The sequence below is a fragment of the Cucurbita pepo genome, chromosome LG14 (genome assembly GCF_002806865.2).
Source record: "Cucurbita pepo subsp. pepo cultivar mu-cu-16 chromosome LG14, ASM280686v2, whole genome shotgun sequence".
NCBI lineage: Eukaryota > Viridiplantae > Streptophyta > Magnoliopsida > Cucurbitales > Cucurbitaceae > Cucurbita > Cucurbita pepo.
The window spans coordinates 2636074-2656478 of record NC_036651.1 but is presented as its reverse complement, the minus strand read 5'-3'; the positions used below and the strand labels follow the sequence as shown (position 1 = coordinate 2656478).

Sequence of the window (20405 nt, the reverse complement as noted above, 5' to 3'; positions counted from 1 at the left end):
AAAAAAAAAAAAAAAAAAAAAAAAAAAAAAAAAAAAAAAAAAAAAAAAACATGAATTTCTTTGTCCTTTTTTTTCCCTTTAAAATATTGAATCATGTGTAGACCATTTATAATCACTTGGCCTACTACTACACATTTCGATGCTTTAAACTTTTTTTCCCCTCATTTTTTAAATCGGCCCCATGTTATTATTATTATTATTATTTTTCGGGTTCAACCCAGAAATCAAATTTTGATCTTTAAAAAAGTAGTTGATGTTTTATCTACTGAATGGTTCATAACAGGAATCGGCCCTGATTCGAAATATGCAAACGACGGAGGAGAGAACATGGAACAAGAACAAAAGGGTGTGAAAGAAGCCCTAATTTCAGCTTATGATAAGAACATTTCCTCCACATTGAAGGATGAGCTTTGTAGTTTGGATGCTAATAACTTCACTAACTATGCAAAAGATGCCTCAAGTAAGCGCACTCTCTTTCTCAATCACCCTTTTACCAAACATTTAAGCTTCTTGCTTGGTTTTCAAAACCCGTATTTTAAGTACTTGTGTAACGGTCCAAGCCCACGGTTAACAGATAATGTCTTCTTTGAACTTTCTCTTATGGGTTTCCTCTCAAGTTTTTAAAACGTGTCTAGTAAGAAGAGGTTTCCACATCCTTATGAGAAATGTTTTGTTTCTTTCTCCAACTGACGTAAGATCTCAAATTTGAAAAAGTCATTTCAAACCAACTCTGAAAAAGTTGATAGAACGAAAAAGATTTCATCATTTATATCGGAACAGATTGTAGGATAATGAATTTGATACACCCACGAAAAAAAGTTTTTTTTTTTTTTTTTTTTTTTTAAAGGAAAATGATTTGAGGGAATAAGATTCCAATGATGATGATGATCATAATGTGGGTGTAGAGAGAGAGAGGAGATCAAGAGAAGAGTGGTGCACGAGCTGGTGGTATCAATTCAGAGTGCTATTGCAAAGAGGGCTAAAGGAGAGAAGGTATGACGCCTTCAACAAGCTAAGGATCTTTCAAGTCATAAGTGTAGCCATTCTTGGTGGACTCCTTTGGTGGCACACTCCGACATCCCACATCGAAGATCGTGTAAGAATCTGTTTCTTTTTCCTTATTTTCTTCCTAGAGATGTCCACGAGACAAGATANATGTCCACAAGACAAGACAAGAATGTCTGATGTTCTATGTTTGATGTTTCAGATAGCGTTGTTGTTCTTCTTCTCCGTCTTTTGGGGCTTCTACCCGCTCTACAACGCCGTATTCACCTTCCCACAAGAACGCACCATGCTAATCAAAGAGCGATCCTCTGGCATGTACCGTCTCTCCTCCTACTTCCTCGCACGAACCATCGGTGACCTTCCTTTAGAACTCGCTCTCCCAACCGCCTTCGTTTTCATAATCTACTTCATGGGTGGCCTCAACCCTCACCCTCCCACCTTCCTCCTCTCCCTCCTCATCGTCCTCTATAGCGTCCTCGTCTCGCAGAGCCTCGGCTTGGCATTCGGTGCCATTCTCATGGATGTCAAGCAAGCCACGACGCTCGCCTCCGTCACGACGCTCGTCTTCCTCATCGCTGGTGGCTACTACATTCAACAAATTCCTCCGTTCATTGTGTGGCTTAAGTATCTCAGCTATAGCTTCTATTGCTACAAGCTTCTGTTGGGTGTGCAGTACAAAAACGACGACGTTTATGAGTGTGGGAAAGGGGAGTTTTGTCGGGTGGCGGATTTTCCGGCGGTTAAGTCGGTCGGGTTGGACCGGCTTTGGGTTGATGTTTGTATTATGGCGCTCATGCTGGTTGGGTATCGGCTGGTTGCTTTCTTGGCTCTTCATAGGGTGAGATTGAGATGAAGAATTAAAGAGAGTTTTTGTTCTTTGGGGTATGGCTTTGTANATAGGGTGAGATTGAGATGAAGAATTAAAGAGAGTTTTTGTTTTTTGGGGTATGGCTTTGTATGTTTTGTAATTTGTTCTTGGTTTCTCTTTCTCTCTCTATGACTCTCTTGTATCATCATTGGTAGCCAATAAGGGCAAAGTTGGAAGAGTTTTCATCTTCTTCGATCCACCCAAGACTATCAACTCGAGTATAGCTAATTTGATCAAAACTATATATATGTTCGACCACACAAGCCGCCTGCACGTGCATGTTTAATTGTTTGCAACACAACAGACTTGCCTCTACACTAGGCTAAGTCATCCAGCTCGATCTTGCCTCTACTCGGAGCTAAGATCTCTTAATACAACGTTGCATCTCATCTTGTCATCTTGGTTTCCAATCAAAATGACCCATATGTCTTGACGCCATTCCAAGCCTTGGGGTGTCATTGGCCTAACTCACTTAGTCATACCATCGAGAATGGGTCCACGTGTCGCTCATCTGGTTGAGACATCTTGAACATCCATCCATCTGGGTTCTATTGAGGCATTGATCTTTATGTGCCAATGTCATTTATGGATACCGTACCATATAGCAATGGTATAATTCAACCTCCAACACGTAGGTCGGGGCACAATATTGACATACCCACATCAGTCGTTACTATCCTTAAAAACCCATTTTAAAGTAAGTTGCTATAGACACTCTTGTAATTTAGCCTAAAATGAAATGTGGAACTAAAAATATGGGCTACTGACTAAGGTTGCAAAGTGGCCCAAATAATAGCNCTACACTAGGCTAAGTCATCCAGCTCGATCTTGCCTCTACTCAGAGCTAAGGTCTCTTAATGCAACGTTGCATCTCATCTTGTCATCTTGGTTTCCAATCGAAATGGTTCATATGTCTTGGCGTCATTCCAAGTTTTGGGGTGTTGTCGGCCATCGTACTCACTTGGTCATGCCATCAAGAATGGGCCCACGTATCGCTCATCTAGTTGAGACATCTTAAACATTTATTCATCTGGGTTCTATTGAGGCATTAACCTTCGTATGCCTGTGTCATTTATGGATATTGTACCAAATAACAAGTGTATAATTCAACCTCCAACACGTATGTCGGGGTGCAATCTCGGCACACCCACATGTTAAAACCCACACTCTTGTAATTTAGCACAAAATTAAATGTGGAACTAAAAATCTGGGCTACTGACTAAGGTTGCAAAGTGGCCCAAATAATAGCAAACGTGGCAACCCAAAACAAATTGCATCAGGCTCAAACCTAATGTGAAAAGACTAAAATGCCATGACAATTATTACAATTACTACCATTAATTCACATATATGGTTTTTCTTTTTTTAGTTTTGTGTATATTATTTGAACTCAATAAATAAAAAATAAAATGAATATTTTTTATTCCAAAGGAATTTAAATAATTAATCCTAGAGAGATTTAAAATTCGAATTTAAAATAACAAATTGAATCTTTCTAAGAGAGAAAAGGGGANAAAAAAAAAAAAAAAAAAAAAAAAAAAAAAAAAAAAAAAAAAAGAATATTTTTTATTCCAAAGGAATTTAAATAATTAATCCTAGAGAGATTTAAAATTCTAATTTAAAATAATAAATTCATATAAATTACGTATATAATATATATTGAATTTTAGTTTCATCGAGAATAAAAATTGGTAACGGAAAGAGTTTTAAGAGGAAAAAATTGAATTTTTCTAAGAGAGAAAGGGAAAGAGGGCTTTGGTTCGGTTGGACTTGCTAGAGGAGTAGCTTGTCGGTGAAGTTGGATCTGAATCGGATCATCTGATGCGATTGAGACCAGAAAGCGGCGAAGTGGAAGGAGAAACTCTGATTTCTCAATTTCTTATGTAATTTTATTGCTAATCGCCTCTTTCAGGTCAGTCTTAATCCTAATTTTATCGTATTTCACCATTGAATTCTCATGCCGCCATTGATATTGTCCATTGCTCTTCTTTCCGATCATTTATTTCTTAATCCATCCCTCTTGTCAATCTGCAAACGGACTTCAATTTGAAAATCCCTCATTCTCTCATTCTCTCTCTCTCTCTCTACTGTGGTTTTGGGAGAAATCGCGAGTTTGGGGATCACTGTGATCTAGAATTACGAAATTCAGTTGTTATGATGATGGATTTTGGTGAGCGTCTGAGGAATTTTTGAAGTCTTGTGTTGAATCAGAGAAAAATGGTGTTTGGGAGATTTAGGGATATCATCTCGTCTGCAACCACTCGTTTGTCGGGTCGTCAGTCTTCTGCAGATGCGTATAAGTCGTCTTCGTCGCCTGGATCTTCGCCTCCCTTGATCGCTTCTTCTTCTCCTATTCTTGCCGGATTTGCTAGTCCTGCGCTTAAGAACAATCTAAGGCTTTCATCGTCGCTCCAGGATCTCTCTACTTACCGTCGACTTGATCTCGAAGAGGGTAATCATGGACTTGAGAATGCTGCTCCTGATTATAGATCACTCCAACGAGAGAATGCCGCCTCTAGTTTCTCAAAAGAGAAGACATTGCCTGGAGGCTTCTTATGGTGGTTGAGCAAGAAGTGGGTTCGGACAATTGTTCTTTTTCTGTGTCTATTGCTCTTTTTTGTTCTAATCTATACGGTTTCTATGTATATTTATTCATATTGGTCTCAAGGAACGCCTAGATACTATGTGGTGCTCGACTCTGGAAGTACTGGCACTCGAGCTTATGTATATCAAGCAAGTGTTAATTATAAGAAAAATGGAGCGCTTCCCATTGCCATTAGATCATATACAGGACAAAAGAAGAAATTGAAGTCTCAGAGCGGAAGGGCTTATGATCGAATGGAAACAGAACCTGGTCTTGATAAGTTGGTTCGTAATGTAACAGGTTTGAGGAAAGCTATTAAACCTCTGCTTCAGTGGGCTGAGAAGCAGATACCGAAGCGTGCCCATGAAAGCACCTCTCTTTTCCTTTATGCGACTGCTGGAGTTAGAAGGCTACCCCCGGCAGATTCGAAATGGCTTCTGGACAATGCCTGGTCTATATTAAAGAGTTCGCGTTTTCTTTGCCAGAGAGAGTGGGTTAAGACCATTTCAGGTATAGAAGAGGCTTACTATGGCTGGATAGCCCTTAACTATCAGAAACAAGTGTTGGGGGCTACACCAAGGGAACCAACGTACGGGGCACTCGACTTGGGTGGTTCTTCTTTGCAAGTTACTTTTGAAAGCAAGGAGCAAAACGAGTCTAGTTTGAACATTAAAATTGGAAATGTGGATTATCATCTTAATGCCTATTCTCTTACTGGCTATGGTTTAAATGATGCATTTGGGAAATCTGTCGTCCACCTACTAAGAAGGATCGAAGAACGCGAGAAACTGGACTTGTCTAATGGAAAATTTAAACTTAACCACCCTTGCCTGCATTCCGGGTACAACGAGCAGTATACCTGTAACCAGTGTGGAAAATTATTGGGCAGAGAAGGAAATTCTGGGATTTCTCTAAGACTGATCGGTGCACCGAATTGGGAAGAATGTTCTGCACTTGCTAAAGTTGCTGTGAATTTGTCCGAGTGGTCAAATACAAGTGCTGGAGTTGATTGTGATGTGCAACCTTGTGCTATAACTAATGACTACCCTTCCCCATATGGAAATTTTTATGCCATTTCCGGTTTCTTTGTGGTATTTCGATTTTTCAATCTGACTTCAGAGGTTACACTTGATGATGTATTAGAAAGGGGTCACAAATTTTGTGAGAAACCTTGGGAAGTTGCTCTGGCTAGTGTTGCTCCACAGCCCTTTATTGAGCAATACTGCTTTAGAGCGCCGTACATAGTCTCACTCCTTAGAGAAGGGTTGCATATTACCGATAAACAAATTGTTATCGGTTCTGGGAGTACGACTTGGACACTTGGGGTCTCGCTGCTGGAGGCTGGGAAGGCATTTACAATTACAACAACCAGGCTAGAGCTCCGTGGTTATGAAATTTTTAAACTGAAGATAGATCCTCTAGTTCTTATAGTCGTTGTGTTCACATCATTGTTTTTCCTGCTTGCATTATCCTGTGTAGGAAGTGCAATACCTAGATTTTTCCGCAGGCCATACCTCCCAATTTTCAGGCATAATGCTGTCTCCACCACGTCTGTTTTAAACATTCCTTCTCCTTTTCGGTTACAGCGGTGGAGTCCAATGAATGCTGGTAAGTTTCTACTCGTAATATCTTGTGTTCTCTCATTGCAACAGACTGTGCTGATATTTACATTTATTAATCTTCTTGTTGAGCTTCTCCGTCATGAAATATCCTAGTCGCATGTGNAAGTTTACTATATTTTTGGTATGAATGCATATGGTGACAGTTCTATGTTATGAGATCAATAGGCTACTTATGCTTTGTTAACGTGATTGTGATTTTCTGTTAGCACTTTGCGTTCCTAAATGGTAAAGTTTTCTTTGGATTAACATATATTATTTGTAACGGCCTAAGCCCACCGCTAGTAGATATTATCTTTAGGTTTTCCCTTTCAGGCTTCCCCCCAAGAGGTTTTTAAAATGCGTTTGCTAGGAAGAGGTTTCCACACCTTTATAAAGGGCGTTTCGTTTTCCTTCCCATCTGATGTGGGATCTCACCCAGAGAGGACGCTGGGCCCCAAGGGGGTGGATTGTGAGATCCCACATTGGTTGGAGAGAAGAACGAAACACCCTTTATAAGGGTGTGGAAACCTCTTCCTAGCAGACATATTTTAAAAACTTTGAGGGGAAGCCCGAAAGGGAAAGTCCAAAGAGGACAATATTTGCTAGCAGTGGACTTGGGCCGTTTCATTATCTACATTTTTATGGGGCTTTGCCCTTTTGAATGCACTGTCTGCTTCATTTTGAAATGTGACTTTTGGTCAAAAAGTAGAAGATGCACATTTGCTGGCCCTCTTTAATGATACCATGTCACTTTTAGTCTTGTTATCATGGTTGCCTTTTCTGTTAGATGGCTTCTTTATAGCCTTTTTTCTGGTATGAACTATGAATGCAATGTGAACCATGGTGCAACAGGTGATGGCAGAGTCAAGATGCCACTAAGCCCAACAGCTAAAGGTTCTGAAGAAAGACCCTTTGGCTTAGGACATGGCTTTGGCAGCAGCAGTGGCATTCAACTTATGGAGTCGTCGTTGCACCGATCAACAAGTAGTGGGGTTTCGCATAGTTACTCTTCAAATAGCCTTGGCCAAATGCAGTTTGACAACAACAGCGTCGGTTCCTTCTGGACCCCACACCGGAGTCAAATGCGCCTTCAAAGTAGACGATCGCAATCTCGAGAGGATCTCTCTTCGACGTTGGCTGAAACACACACAGGGAAGGTTTAGAAGAAGCAGACCTCAAACTGTAGAAGATGGCAGCATCAAGAAGACTTGATGAAACACACAGCATGTTGAAGGTTTAGAAGATCAAGCAAATGGCAATCTCAAGAGGACCTTTCTTCCTCGTTGGCTGATGAAACACACACATGGTGAAGGTTTAGAAGATCTAGCAGACTTCAGAAATTTTGGTAGGTTGACTAATTTGCCCCCTCCCCCAATTAGTTTCTGACTCTTGAATAGAAAATATATGGAAGGTTGCGTAGAGTTCGTTCATGAATTCAATTTAGGTATTCTTTGTGTATCTGAAGGGTTCAATTTTACACGAGAAGTAGATATATGCATATATTGGCCCTCTCTTTTTTATCCCTGCACATTGGAAAGGATTCTTGAATGGTTCCTTATTTGTGAGTGCTATTCAGATATTCACCGCCAAAAAATACTAAATTCTCTTTCGGGTGGACTATGAAAGGAGAAGGAAGGCTCGAATGTCAACAGACTTCTATTATTGAATTTACCCGACCTGATAATACCCTTTTTAGAATGTCTAGTGCCAAATATGTAATGTATTTCATCTGTTGGGTTATGGGTGGACATTTTTCCTCGGGATATATTTATATATATATATAAAAGTTGAGGTGGGGCAAGGATTGGTCACGTCTCTCCCTCCCTCCCTCCTTAATTATGTCACCAACATATCATTAATGANTGGAAAGGATTCTTGAATGGTTCCTTATTTGTGAGTGCTATTAAGATATTCACGGCCAAAAAATATTAAATTCTCTTTCGGGTGGGCCATTAAAGGAGAAGGAAGGCTCGAATGTCAACAGACTTCTATTATTGAATTTACCTGACTTGATAATACCCTTTTTAGAACGTTTAGTGATTTTGTAATACCCTTTTTAGAACGTTTAGTGCCAAAATCACTGAAGGGTTATGTCGTGAATCCCTAAAATGGACTATGTAATGTATTTCATCTGTTGGGTTATGGGTGGACATTTTTCCTCGGGATATATTTATATATTTATATATATATATATATATATATAAAAGTTGAGGTGGGGCAAGGATTGGTCACGTCTCTCCCTCCCTCCCTCCTTAATTATGTCACCAACATATCATTAATGATTTTATGATTTTAGTAAAATATTTAAATATAACTATGTTATATTATAATGTGTGTATACATATATATTATTTTTCTTGGAACTTAGTCTAAAAATATATATACATAAAATCTACATGGGTCGAGCATATGATTTATTAATACCCTTTTTTTTCTATTTTTTTATATGTATAAAACAAGGGAGAACCGGCTCGAGCGGTCTGGTTCGAAAGTCCGGTTCGGCCTAAAATTTCGTGTGTTTATCTAATTAGATACCTTCCGTTTTATAGCTTAGAGAGGTCACTTTCTTTCACAAACAAGCCGTGAAAGCCGTAAGGGACACGCCGCGGCAGCTTCACGGTGGCGATAATCTCGAGTTCCGGGGACTTTGCGTCCATGACTACGAACCTTGAGTCGCCCGAGTTTTCATCGTGGACGTACGAGACGACATATCCGTCGTCCTCCTCCGCCGCCGTTTCGTCGGAATTTTCCCTTTCCCTCGGCACGAAAAACGGCTCTCCGCCGTAGCAATTAGGTCCGAAAAGCCTAGTCGCGACGATACAGTCTCGGCGTTCTTCCTGAGACACGTCGAGCTTCACAACTCCCGAAATCTTCGGCATCGGATCTCCAACGCCGGCGTAAACGAACCTATTCTTCTTCCCGACGTATAGCGGATTTATCACTCCGAAGTCTAGGTTTCTGGTCGACAATGGCCGCCGCGTTATTATCCCTGTTTTTAGGTCGATTCTGATTTTCTCCACCAAGGCGTGAACCAGATCCATCCTCTCCATCGTGTGTTCGACGGAAAGAATGTTCGGCGCCACCAGAATCACAGCGTCATCTTCATCCCAAGCGTTAATGGCGTGAACCAGGTTAACTCCAGGTACATCAAACCACTTCATCTTCGATTCGTCGTTAGCGTATCGTGGAATTAGTCCTATTCTTGAAATTTTTGAAGGATCTGCTCCAACTGGAGAGCGTCCTTCTACTATCATTTGCATAGGGTTAAATCCGATCTGAATCTCTGTAAATACAGCGTACTTTTTAGTAATTGCAAAATCGTGCAGGAACGAAGGTCGATTCATCGAAAATATCGGCACATCGGGCTGTTTGGCTCCGTTCTTATNGTGCAGGAACGAAGGTCGATTCATCGAAAATATCGGCACATCCGGCTGTTTGGCTCCGTTCTTGTCGAATCGAAAGAAGGTTAAGAACGGAGGCAGAGGACCATACCGAAACGCAAATGCCTCACCCGTATCGTAATCGATTTTTGGATGAGCAGTCATACTCATGGAAAGCTTTCCGTCAAAATCATGGCGGCCGAGAGTTTCAATGTCGCCGTTTGGAGTCAATCGAATTGGATACGGTAAATCGGACTCACCTAGGGCGTAAAGACGATCACCGAAGAAGGCCAAACTAGTGTTTGCAAGACCAATCCCATTGCCGGATTAAATTGGCCGGTAAACATCCGACCGGCGGTAACGGCGCCGCGTGCGGCGGAGGCGATGAGGCCATTGAAGCCGGAGAATACGTTGGGGANCTCTTTCACTATCCCTCTTTCCAACAATAACAGGATGTCCAGCGTCACGCTCCAAAGTGTACTTGTACGTTTTCACATAACGGCTGCACAGAACGGCACGGCCGTTGGAGATTCGAAGAGAGTGAAGCATACCATCGCCGTCGAACAAGTGGTAGGGCCCACGGGGAAGGTATTGAGGGTTCGGGCCGTTACGAATATACGCACCATTGAGAGATGAAGGCAACGAACCTTGAATGACATCACACTCCGTCGGTGGAAGCTCGTCGACGGGAGCAAAGTTGTCAGCAAGGACGTATCGTGGATCCGTCGACGGATTCGCCGGCGGGTTTATGAAGTTGTTGATCAAGTCATCAAAGGCATTGAAGATGCTCGCCGGTACAGATGGCTCGACACGTCTGGCGGAAGAGCCCTTCGCCACCGCCGGAGGGGGAGTAGCTCGCTGGGACAAAGACGGCGATGGAAAATCAGCATCTGGTCGGGAGGCGGGTTTTTTAACGGTTCTTGGGGTTTCTTCGGCGAGTACAGAGCATATCGCGGTCGAAACGGCGGTCCTGGACTTGGAGATCGGCGTAGAGAGGAGGAGGTTTCCGCCGGAGAGGAAAGGGGAAGAAATGGCGTCCATTGTTGGGAACAATGATTCGGAAAGGAGTGAAGATGGTGTACCTGAAGAAGATGCTACTTTGTCAGACGCCTTAATAAAGGATGGTCCCAGAAGATGATTGAAAGGTGACCGGAGGGTAAAATAGGAACTAAATTTTCTTTTTGGTTTTTTTCTTTTTTCTTTAAAATTATAAAACGGTTTGAACTTTTTAATGTTTTTTTTTTTTTTTAATTCTTAAATTATAAATTTAATTTCACTATTTTTTTCAACTTTTTTAAATTTGTTTCTAAAACTTTTTTAATTCGTGCACAAAATTAAAAGCTAAATTCAACATGGATTTTTAAATACGATCCTGTAGGTGCATTTTTTGCACGTGAAATATGAACAGTGATGAAATTAATTCTAAATGATTACTTATGTCAATAAATTATTTAGATTTCATAAATTTTAACCAATACATTTATATTAATATTTTATATTATCTTAAATACTTTATATAAAAAAAATTAAATTATTATTTTAATCGTTTATATTTAATTTAAGTACTTAAAAAAAAATTCATGAAAGTTTATAATAAATTTAATGCTTCATTTTTAAATATTAATTATAATGCAGATATATATATATATAGTATTTTAGACATTTGAGCTCTTAAATATTTAATATCTACTCTCATCAAATCGAATAAAATTTGAGATTAAAAATATTAGATGCTCACATTTTAAAAAAAATGTAGTTTAAAATTTTCAATTTTAATGTTTAGTCTTTAAATTAAAAAAATATGATTAAAAGTTTAGAATTTTGTTATGCATAAATTTTAATTTTATATATTAAATTAAATACTTTTAAACAATTTTTAACAAAAATTTATTAAATATTACATATTTTTTTTTGTATTCAATCACCTATTAAATATAAAATTATAAAATTAGAGGTTTATATTTATCGAATTTAAACCCTAAACACATTCATTAATAAAATACATAAAATTTATAAATGGTTCACACGTGTAAAGAAATATCAAAAAAAAAATCAATGAATGGGTTGAGAGATGCACGCATTCTCAATTAATTAAAATTAAAGACTATCTTTAATATATATTTAATACATCTAATGGTTAATTATTAATATTATAATAATAAAAAAATAATATACAATATAAGTAAAACTCTTAACCTTATTCTTCTTAATAAATTATTCAAGTTTTATTATTATTATTATTATAAGTAATAAAAATAAATTTATTATTTAAATTTGATGAAGAAAAGAAAACAATAATTCCTATTTCAAGTAATTTTAATATCCAAATTCACGGCAATAAAAAAAAATGGAGAGTGCTATAAATATATGATTGTGAATATATATGGAAAATTATGGGGACAAATGCAACCGTTTTTATTAGTAAATAAAAACATTATTACTCACAAATTATTATTATTTTTTTCATTTTCTTTGTTATTCATTTATTTAGTGAAATTATGTGCTAATTATTTTGGAATTTTTATTTGAAAGTCANAAATTTTCAATTTTAATGTTTAGTCTTTAAATTAAAAAAATATGATTAAAAGTTTAGAATTTTGTTATGCATAAATTTTAATTTTATATATTAAATTAAATACTTTTAAACAATTTTTAACAAAAATTTATTAAATATTACATATTTTTTTTTGTATTCAATCACCTATTAAATATAAAATTATAAAATTAGAGGTTTATATTTATCGAATTTAAACCCTAAACACATTCATTAATAAAATACATAAAATTTATAAATGGTTCACACGTGTAAAGAAATATCCAAAAAAAAATCAATGAATGGGTTGAGAGATGCACGCATTCTCAATTAATTAAAATTAAAGACTATCTTTAATATATATTTAATACATCTAATGGTTAATTATTAATATTATAATAATAAAAAAATAATATACAATATAAGTAAAACTCTTAACCTTATTCTTCTTAATAAATTATTCAAGTTTTATTATTATTATTACTTTAAGTAATAAAAATAAATTTATTATTTAAAATTTGATGAAGAAAAGAAAACAATAATTCCTATTTTAAGTAATTTTAATATCCAAATTCACGGTAATAAAAAAAAATGGAGAGTGCTATAAATATATGATTGTGAATATATATGGGAAATTATGGGGACAACTGCAACTGTTTTTATTAGTAAATAAAAACATTATTACTCACAATTTTTTATTTTTTATTTTTCATTTTCTTTGTTATTCATTTATTTGGTGAAATTATGTGCTAATTATTTTCATCCAAAACTAACCATATTTTTTAGATTTTTATTTGAAAGTCAAGAGTATTATTCAAACTTTTGACCGTTTATGGATATTTTTTTTAAATAAAATACAAAATTTATGAGTATTTTATTAAATTAGAAAAAATAAATTTGATTTTGACGCAAAAAAAATTAATTTTTTTAATTAATAAATTATGTAATCCGAGCCGTCAATGTATCAGTTTCTAAAGATCAACGGTTCAAATTCGGCAGGAGACAAATAGTATAAGATATTATTTTCTCCAAAATGAACAAAAAAAAAAATTATAGGATATTTTGAAAATTCCTTTTCCCAAATAAATAAATAAATAAAATAAAATACGAACATTTTGAGAAGGGCCGGGTGTGAAATGGCGATCCACAAAAACCCTTAATGGGCCTATGGGCCCATGGGCCCACTGTTTGTTGGCCTTTGGCTACCGACATTTTTTCATTTATTGCACGATGAAATTGACCGAAAACAATAATATCTCACCTTAAAAAACAAAAAAATTAAAAGCCACATAAAATATAATATATTAATATCGATATTATTAATTCACCTTTTATTTTTATGGACCATATAAAATAAAATAAAATATTAGTTCGACATAATTTTTTATATAATTTTAAACGTCATCTGAATAGTGAGTATAACTCAACTAAACGTTAGAAATTTGATTCACACTCTTATAAGCAATAATATTCAACTAACTATTTGTATAATGTAATGACTCGTACTCATAATTCAATAAGGATTTGTAGGAGATGCAGAGAAATATCAGAGTCATCGAATGACGAATCTAAATTCCAAATCTAGATATGAACCCTTGGCTATTTGAATTGAATTGGGATTGAGAAAGAAGCATCTTTTGATAACGATAGCATGTTTGATATTTGTTCGGCCAAATTGAAGGAGGTTTGCCTTAAGTTGATATTACGTAAGAGAATGTTCCACTAGTTTTGAAACCACAATATCAATAATTGATAGATTGATGAACGTGCAACACACATAATCATATTTGTGAAATTCAAACGACTCAAGGTTTATGTGGATAAAGAACATTTTTCAAAAATGCATTTTGTTTCAATTTTTTTTTTTTTTTTATAATTTAAAACAATATGATTTACCATTAACATTGGTGATAGAGTGAAATCAATAGCTCAAACATTAGTGGTGGCAACGTGTGATATATAATTTATCACAATAAAATAAATTTGTAAAATATTTATGGAGTGTCTATAAATTTAAATTAATTATATTAATATTGACAATTTTTTTTATTTTTTTTTATTTTAATAATGGAATAGAAGATGAGAGGATATTATTTATTTATTTATTATTATTTTTTTTTTTAGAAAAGATATTAAGTAGTTGTTGTCAATTAAATTGGTGGCAGATAAGAGATAAAGATTAGATTCAAACAGTCACATCATGGGCAAGGGGATAATATTATGCTCCTAAAATTAAATAAATAAGGACAAAGGTTTATTTATTTATTTTTCAGTCATTTAAAAATGCTTTAATGTGGAGGAAATATCTTCACAGTTCAAACACAAATCATACAATATTATATAATCTAGAAATCTGTACAAATTNTTTTTTTTTTTTTTTTTTTTTTTTTTTTTTTTTTTTTTTTTTTTTTTTTTTTTAATAATGGAATAGAAGATGAGAGGATATTATTTATTTATGTATTTTTTATTTTTAGTAAGGATATTAAGTAGTTGTTGTCAATTAAATTGGTGGCAGATAAGAGATAAAGATTAGATTCAAACAGTCACATCATGGGCAAGGGGATAATATTATGCTCCCAAAATTAAATAAATAAATAAGGACAAAGGTTTATTTATTTATTTATTTATTTATTTATTTTTCAGTCATTTAAAAATGCTTTAATGTGGAGGAAATATCTTCACAGTTCAAACACAAATCATACAGTATTATATAATCTAGAAATCTGTACAAATTATGTATTTTTTTTTTAATTTTTAAAAAAATTCCCCCACCTTGCCTTTTCTTCTTTTTATTTTTTATGCTTTGAAATATCCCAATTAAAGTTAATTTTCATATTGATAATAATAACTTCCCGATTCCTCGGGATTTCTTTATCAAATTTCTAGAGGAATCGGTAACATAAAAACCTTATGAAAAGTGAAGACTTTTTTTTTTCAGATTCATGGAAAATAGGAGGACTAAAATAGAATATTATCGAAAGCATAGAAATCAAAATGACATGTCATTTTCGAAACATAACTGAAATGTGTTTCGTAATCTGTCTACTGGGGTGATGAAGTTGATCTAGAGTCTTCAAAGTCTAGACCTTTCAAGAATTCAAATGAAATGTATCTTTCTTTTTCGGAGTAGTTGAGAACCATTCTTCTACACGCAACCATCGATATTGAACAAGTTCATATGTAATCGGATTACATTTGATTTGAGATTGTACCATATGGATATGGATTGGTAAGAATCTTGAGTTGAGGAAGATGCAAAGAATCTTATTCTTCTCTCCCTTGTCAACTGATCTTCAATTCAAACCTTGTTTAGGAGAACTTGAAGAAGCTGCAAAGAAAAAACTTGACTTTTCAATAAGGGAGGATGATCTTGCACTTCTATGAGGCATGTGATTCCCTGCTAACATATGAAGCTACACAAATCAAGCTACATGCACCCAAATTGATTAAAACTGAGTCAGAATGTCTTTCATAGACAGGCAACAAGTCTTTTTAATATGTTATGTCAACAGTCACGAAAGAATTTCAAAAACTTCGATCTCTTTCTCGCTCCTCTTCCCTTCCACAAAGAAAGGACAGGAGCCAAGTGACGATAACATGATGTAGGGTTTATTTGGAATGACTTTTCAAACTCTAAAAATACGTAAGAACAGTTTATACAGACTAGTAGAGACGTTAAGCACTTAGAAATTCATTTCAAACAGACTAGTAGAGACGTTAAGTATCTCGCTCCCTAACTCCCATTAGAATCTTAGACAGATTGTTCAAGTTTGATTCATAAAGATGCTGAGTTTTTTTCAATGCACAATAAAGAGAACAGAAATCAAGCAGAAGAAAAGTGAAACCATCAGGAAAGGAAACAACAAGAGGACAGGAATCACAATACCTAGTTGTAAAGCTTTAGTTATGAAGCTTGATTGCATCCAGATTTCTTCTTCCTTGAGGGCCGTTTGAGTACCATGATGATGTATAATCTCCAAAAATAACTTCGCGGTATCTAAGGGGGGAAGACTCACTGACAAGCTCTGCAGCCGGAGATATTTTTACTGACTTCGGTGGATCATGAAAAGCAGAGATCGAGAGTCTTGCCCTGCTAGAGTTTGTAGTCACTCTATGCTCCGCACTCTTGCACTTTCCATTAGTTAAAATCTGCATGCAATCGTATGCTATTGAAGTTCCTAATTATCTTGATAATAGAACCAAATATTGAATAAGTTATAGAAGAAAAGAGAAACTCCTCACACATAAACAGGGTGGCCAGACACATTATCAGTGAAGCAAAAATGTCAAACACATTAGTGACTGTAATCAAAACAAAATGCTGGTGTTGATAGATAGAAGTTATAGACATGCCTGTATGATCATATCAAGCCATACAAATGTTTGCAAGCAATGCCTTTCTTGACAAAGTTCTACTTTAATTATGAGGCTGGGAGCATGGGAGATTTAAGAGCATCTAGGCCAACTATAGAGTAGACAGGAAAAACTGTCATAAGCAAGTTTCAACATGGATTGATGACTAATTGAGGTGGGTACCAACTTCCTTCATGACAAACAAACAAAAGGCAGGCGCTCAACTTTAGATATGTTAAGAACAGACAAAAAGTAGGATTCTAAGTCTCAAATTGGTGTCGGGTCCTTAATCCTTCATCATATGTACACAACCTCAAAAACCGATGCAGGGAAACATATAAATCAGGAAAGCTCAGAGCGGACATCTGGAGAGATTGAGGAAACTTCTATGTTATCGGTTGGGTTGTTCAAGTTCCACTAGACTCCCAGCTGAAACTCATACAGAGGAAACTTTTACAGGTCGTAATTTTGGTAATACAGGATAGTCTCACTGTAGACCGTTCATCAATGACAAAGTAAATTGATAATCGAGGCCAGCAACTTGGTTGTCTTGCTCCATCTTGAGATATGCAACAGTCATGCTACACATCAAAATGCTTAGCTGAAATTGGAACAGGATGTTCCCCACTGGCCTAATTCTTAACAAACAATGGCTCCATTGAAGACAAATCCTCATTAAACCTAGTGGAAGCACTCTAGCCCCAAAACGACAGCTACCCACAATGATATTTAATTCCCAAGCCATTACAGCAAAAAATTGGTACATGCCAAATCCTTAATCAAGTGAGGGTGTGCAACCCCATTGCATATTCTCAGCCAGTAGCAACAGATAGAAGCCAAAAACATAAACACTAATCTCACAAGACATGCAAGCAAGTGGGTTTCCTATTCACGTTCTCACTTGGAATCTAAATAAGAACCGTGTACTACCCACCACATCAACCCACACATTCTTCATGAGCAGACAAATAATCCAGTTCACGGGAGATGATGGATCACACATTTCGAATTAATTATGTGCAAGATGATCAGATAGTACAATGCACAATTTTCACACTATAGAGAAAGACGCATCATTAGTGGAAGTCAATGAAGAGAACTATAAGGACCCTGTGATAAGATTAAAGGGCCACTAACCAAGCAATACCAAATATCTTATGCAGCTGCTCTCCAATCTACCCCACCCATGACCATAAGTACTCTGATCAAGCATCAATCTTGTAAGGAGCATGGATCTTCCTGCCAGAAGAGAGTCCCAACCAACCTCTTCTTCCAGTCAAAGGCATCACCAAGCCAAAAGGGTTTAAACCTAGAAGTAGCAGCGGCAAAGGATACATCCTTAGTATCCTACTGTGGCCAATATCACCGGGGAGATTCACTCTACTTCAGATATGGTGAGGAAAAGCACTGCCAAGATGTGTAAGGCTTCTCATCCATAAAACCAAACATGGGCTCCTGAGAAATCAGCACCATATTCACGTCCGCTTAATGAGTACTCAAATACAGGAAGATGATATCAGAAAAGAGAATTAGTACCTCATGACTTCTAACATGCTAGGATCAGATTACAACCTCTAGGAAATTAACTAACTCCTTAGAGAATTTGGGACACTCAAGTTTTCCCCAAGCAGAATAGTTCCAAAATTCTGCAAACTCCCCCACCTCCTTCTCTTCACTTAATAAAATTGCAGTGCTTGGGTGTGATGAGAAAAAATAGAATTTAAAACAAAAAAGAAAATCCTACACCTAATTACTGAACTGTCCTCCGCCGTAGACTCAAGTGCACAGAGTTTATTAGACAATTACCCCACCATCATCTTGTGTAGAGCTATAAGCTATTCTTCTTCCTCATGTATGGATGGTCTATTATGGCCCCTCAAACTTCGATCTTGTTCCGAAGCTTGAAGTTTGAAATTGTTGGTATAGGAGCCCAATTTATCAAGCAGAAAATTAGTAGCAGATTTAGTAAAGTGATAGATAACTTTTCAACCAAGCCTTTTCTATCGAATATTCTGTCCAAACATTAGCCTCCTCATATGTCCAAGTTCCTCTCTATTTATAACCCTGTAATCTGACAAACTGACTAAATAAGGACAAGTATCTGTCCCGTCCTCCAAGAGTCCTCCCATATTAGATCATTACCTTTGCATAAAGAAGTATAAATAGTGTAGTTGAATAATAATAATTAATGAATTAATATGAGATTCACATTCCTTCCAAAAAGTACGAGATTCATAAGCCTTCGCCTCTGGAGTTGACATCATATAGAAGCCGCTGTAGTAAAACATAAAGTCTATATAACACGTGAATTTTGACCATTCCAAGGGAAGCTAAAAGTAAAACTCAAGAGTCAAAGGATTTCTTGAGTTCTGAGGATGATGTTCTACTAACTTGCAGATAAACAATCAGTAGACTGAAGATAATTAGCTCGGGTAAAGAGAGCAGCAGTATTGAAGGGCAAGAACCCAATTCAATTCACAAAAATACATGAACCTAGACCATTGTCTCTGTGGCCAATACCATATTTTTCATTAAAGAACTGATCGGCACCCAAGTAAATTCATTGGTCCTGAATCGTTCTCATTCTACTATTTCCTTGAAAGGGTGGAGATGTCATGATGATTCCCACAGTTATTTTGATTCTAAAACAATTTAGAAAGAAAAACTACTTGAAATTCTATATCCATTCCCCAATACTCACTTAGATAATTTCCATATAGCTCCTCCTCCTCCTCCATACTTATTTAGTCTCTTACTTCGTTATAATTCAGTAGCTGGACTAAAGGAAACAGAACATAAGCTTGCCTGCTAATTGCCATTCACCGGGCATGGATAATTCAGAGGAACGAGTAACATCAAAGCAGATGATGGATTTTGCAAATGCTGGTTCATCAAAGATAGGACAAAATAGAAACGGAGGCATAATCTAACCTCAGTTTGGTCGGCCAAAATGACGACAATGGCATCAGGAGACAGAGGCTGAACAGTGACCCAATCTCCTTGCCCGCTGAGAACCTGAAGGCCCTCAACATCATCTTGTATTAGTAGAGTGATGGCGCCAATGTCGGAATGGGTTTGCAGACCAAGCGTCAAGCCAGGCTGAGGACATGGAGGGTAATAACTGACAGTAATATTCTGATAAAAATTTTCTTCCCCACCCATCCCAGTGATGGCGTCCTCCATCCACGACGAAGGCAGCCCAATACTTTCAGAGATAACGGCTAGGAGCCGCTGAGCAAGCAATTTCATACAATCACTGTACTGAGCCATAAGCTCCCTGTAACCGGAAGGAAAGTGAGGCCAATTAGAAAGATTGCGGCGTGAAAGCGGCAGCGTATGGTGATCGAAATAATCTCTCCAGTCAAGCGCCGAAGCCTGCGAGTCGACTTCTTTATCGACGAGCATTTGTGTGCCATAACCCTCGGAAGCAAAGGATTTAGGATCGCAAGCGTATGCGAGCTTATAAGAGACGGGACAATCTCTAAAGAAAGAGAGAGCCGCAGTCCTCATCTGGCTCAACAATGATGAAGGAATTCCATGATTGATCACATGAAAAGCTCCCCATTCGCTGGATGCTCGCCCAACGGCGGCTCGAACGGNGAACAGCGTCTCTGTGGTCCGAATCGAATCCGAAAAGGTCGATCACCGGAATTCTGAGGTCGGTGGAAGTGCTAGTGGCGGAAGGACGGTGATGCGGCGGCTGGATGTATTGGGGCGGGACCTGAGACGGCTGTGCTTCGACTAAGTTTTGAACTCTGATTACTGATTCTCCGCCGGCGAGGCTTTCGGATGAATGTAGCGCCATGGTCGATGAATTTCAGCTGGAAATCGGAGGTTGATGATTCATATAATACATAGATCAAGGGTTTTTTCCTGATCTAAATTCTGTAATTATCTATTCTCTGAATGGATGAAGAATAAACTATTTATATATATATATATGATAATAATAGATTTTTTATTTTAAAACTTTTTTTTTTATATATATGGACTAATTAAGGTTTTATTATTAATTAATTAAAATATAAAAAATTCATATCTCTGTTCTTCCATTACAAGGAAGCAAGTCGAGCTAGCCGAG

At 36.7% G+C, this 20405-nt stretch overlaps 3 protein-coding genes and 1 pseudogene across 3 annotated transcripts in view; 2 read left to right on the top strand and 2 right to left on the bottom strand.

Moving 5' to 3' along the window:
* LOC111809645 (ABC transporter G family member 14-like) overlaps nucleotides 1–2072 on the top strand; it is a 3445-nt gene extending 1373 nt beyond the window's left edge. The window contains exons 3-6 of the mRNA XM_023696020.1: nucleotides 284–460; nucleotides 906–1096; nucleotides 1208–1900; nucleotides 1964–2072. Coding sequence (XP_023551788.1) covers nucleotides 284–460; nucleotides 906–1096; nucleotides 1208–1858 — 1019 coding nt within the window. The 3' untranslated portion in view covers nucleotides 1859–1900; nucleotides 1964–2072. The remainder of the gene's footprint in view (nucleotides 1–283; nucleotides 461–905; nucleotides 1097–1207; nucleotides 1901–1963) is intronic.
* Nucleotides 2073–3555: 1483 nt separating this feature from the next.
* LOC111810198 (probable apyrase 7) lies at nucleotides 3556–7576 on the top strand. The gene is made up of 2 exons (XM_023696810.1): nucleotides 3556–6065; nucleotides 6911–7576. The coding sequence occupies exons 1-2, from the start codon at nucleotides 4091–4093 to the stop codon at nucleotides 7219–7221; spliced, it is 2286 nt and encodes a 761-aa protein (XP_023552578.1). The 5' UTR covers nucleotides 3556–4090; the 3' UTR covers nucleotides 7222–7576.
* Nucleotides 7577–8455: 879 nt separating this feature from the next.
* Nucleotides 8456–10613, bottom strand: LOC111810736 (probable carotenoid cleavage dioxygenase 4, chloroplastic). Its single transcript, XM_023697504.1, is given in 4 exon segments — nucleotides 8456–9423; nucleotides 9484–9761; nucleotides 9764–9857; nucleotides 9889–10613. Coding segments are annotated over 4 exon segments (1785 nt in total). The 5' UTR covers nucleotides 10480–10613; the 3' UTR covers nucleotides 8456–8601.
* A 4312-nt stretch (nucleotides 10614–14925) lies between these two features.
* On the bottom strand, nucleotides 14926–20223 carry LOC111810059 (annotated as a pseudogene).
* Nucleotides 20224–20405: the final 182 nt, after the last annotated feature.

Bases quoted from the DNA above. Each gene is read 5' to 3' on its own strand.
- LOC111810198 (XM_023696810.1), top strand. From the start codon at position 4,091: ATGGTGTTTGGGAGATTTAGGGATATCATCTCGTCTGCAACCACTCGT. The intron at 6,066-6,910 runs GTAAGTTTCTAC...ATGGTGCAACAG, and splicing joins GTGGAGTCCAATGAATGCTG to GTGATGGCAGAGTCAAGATG.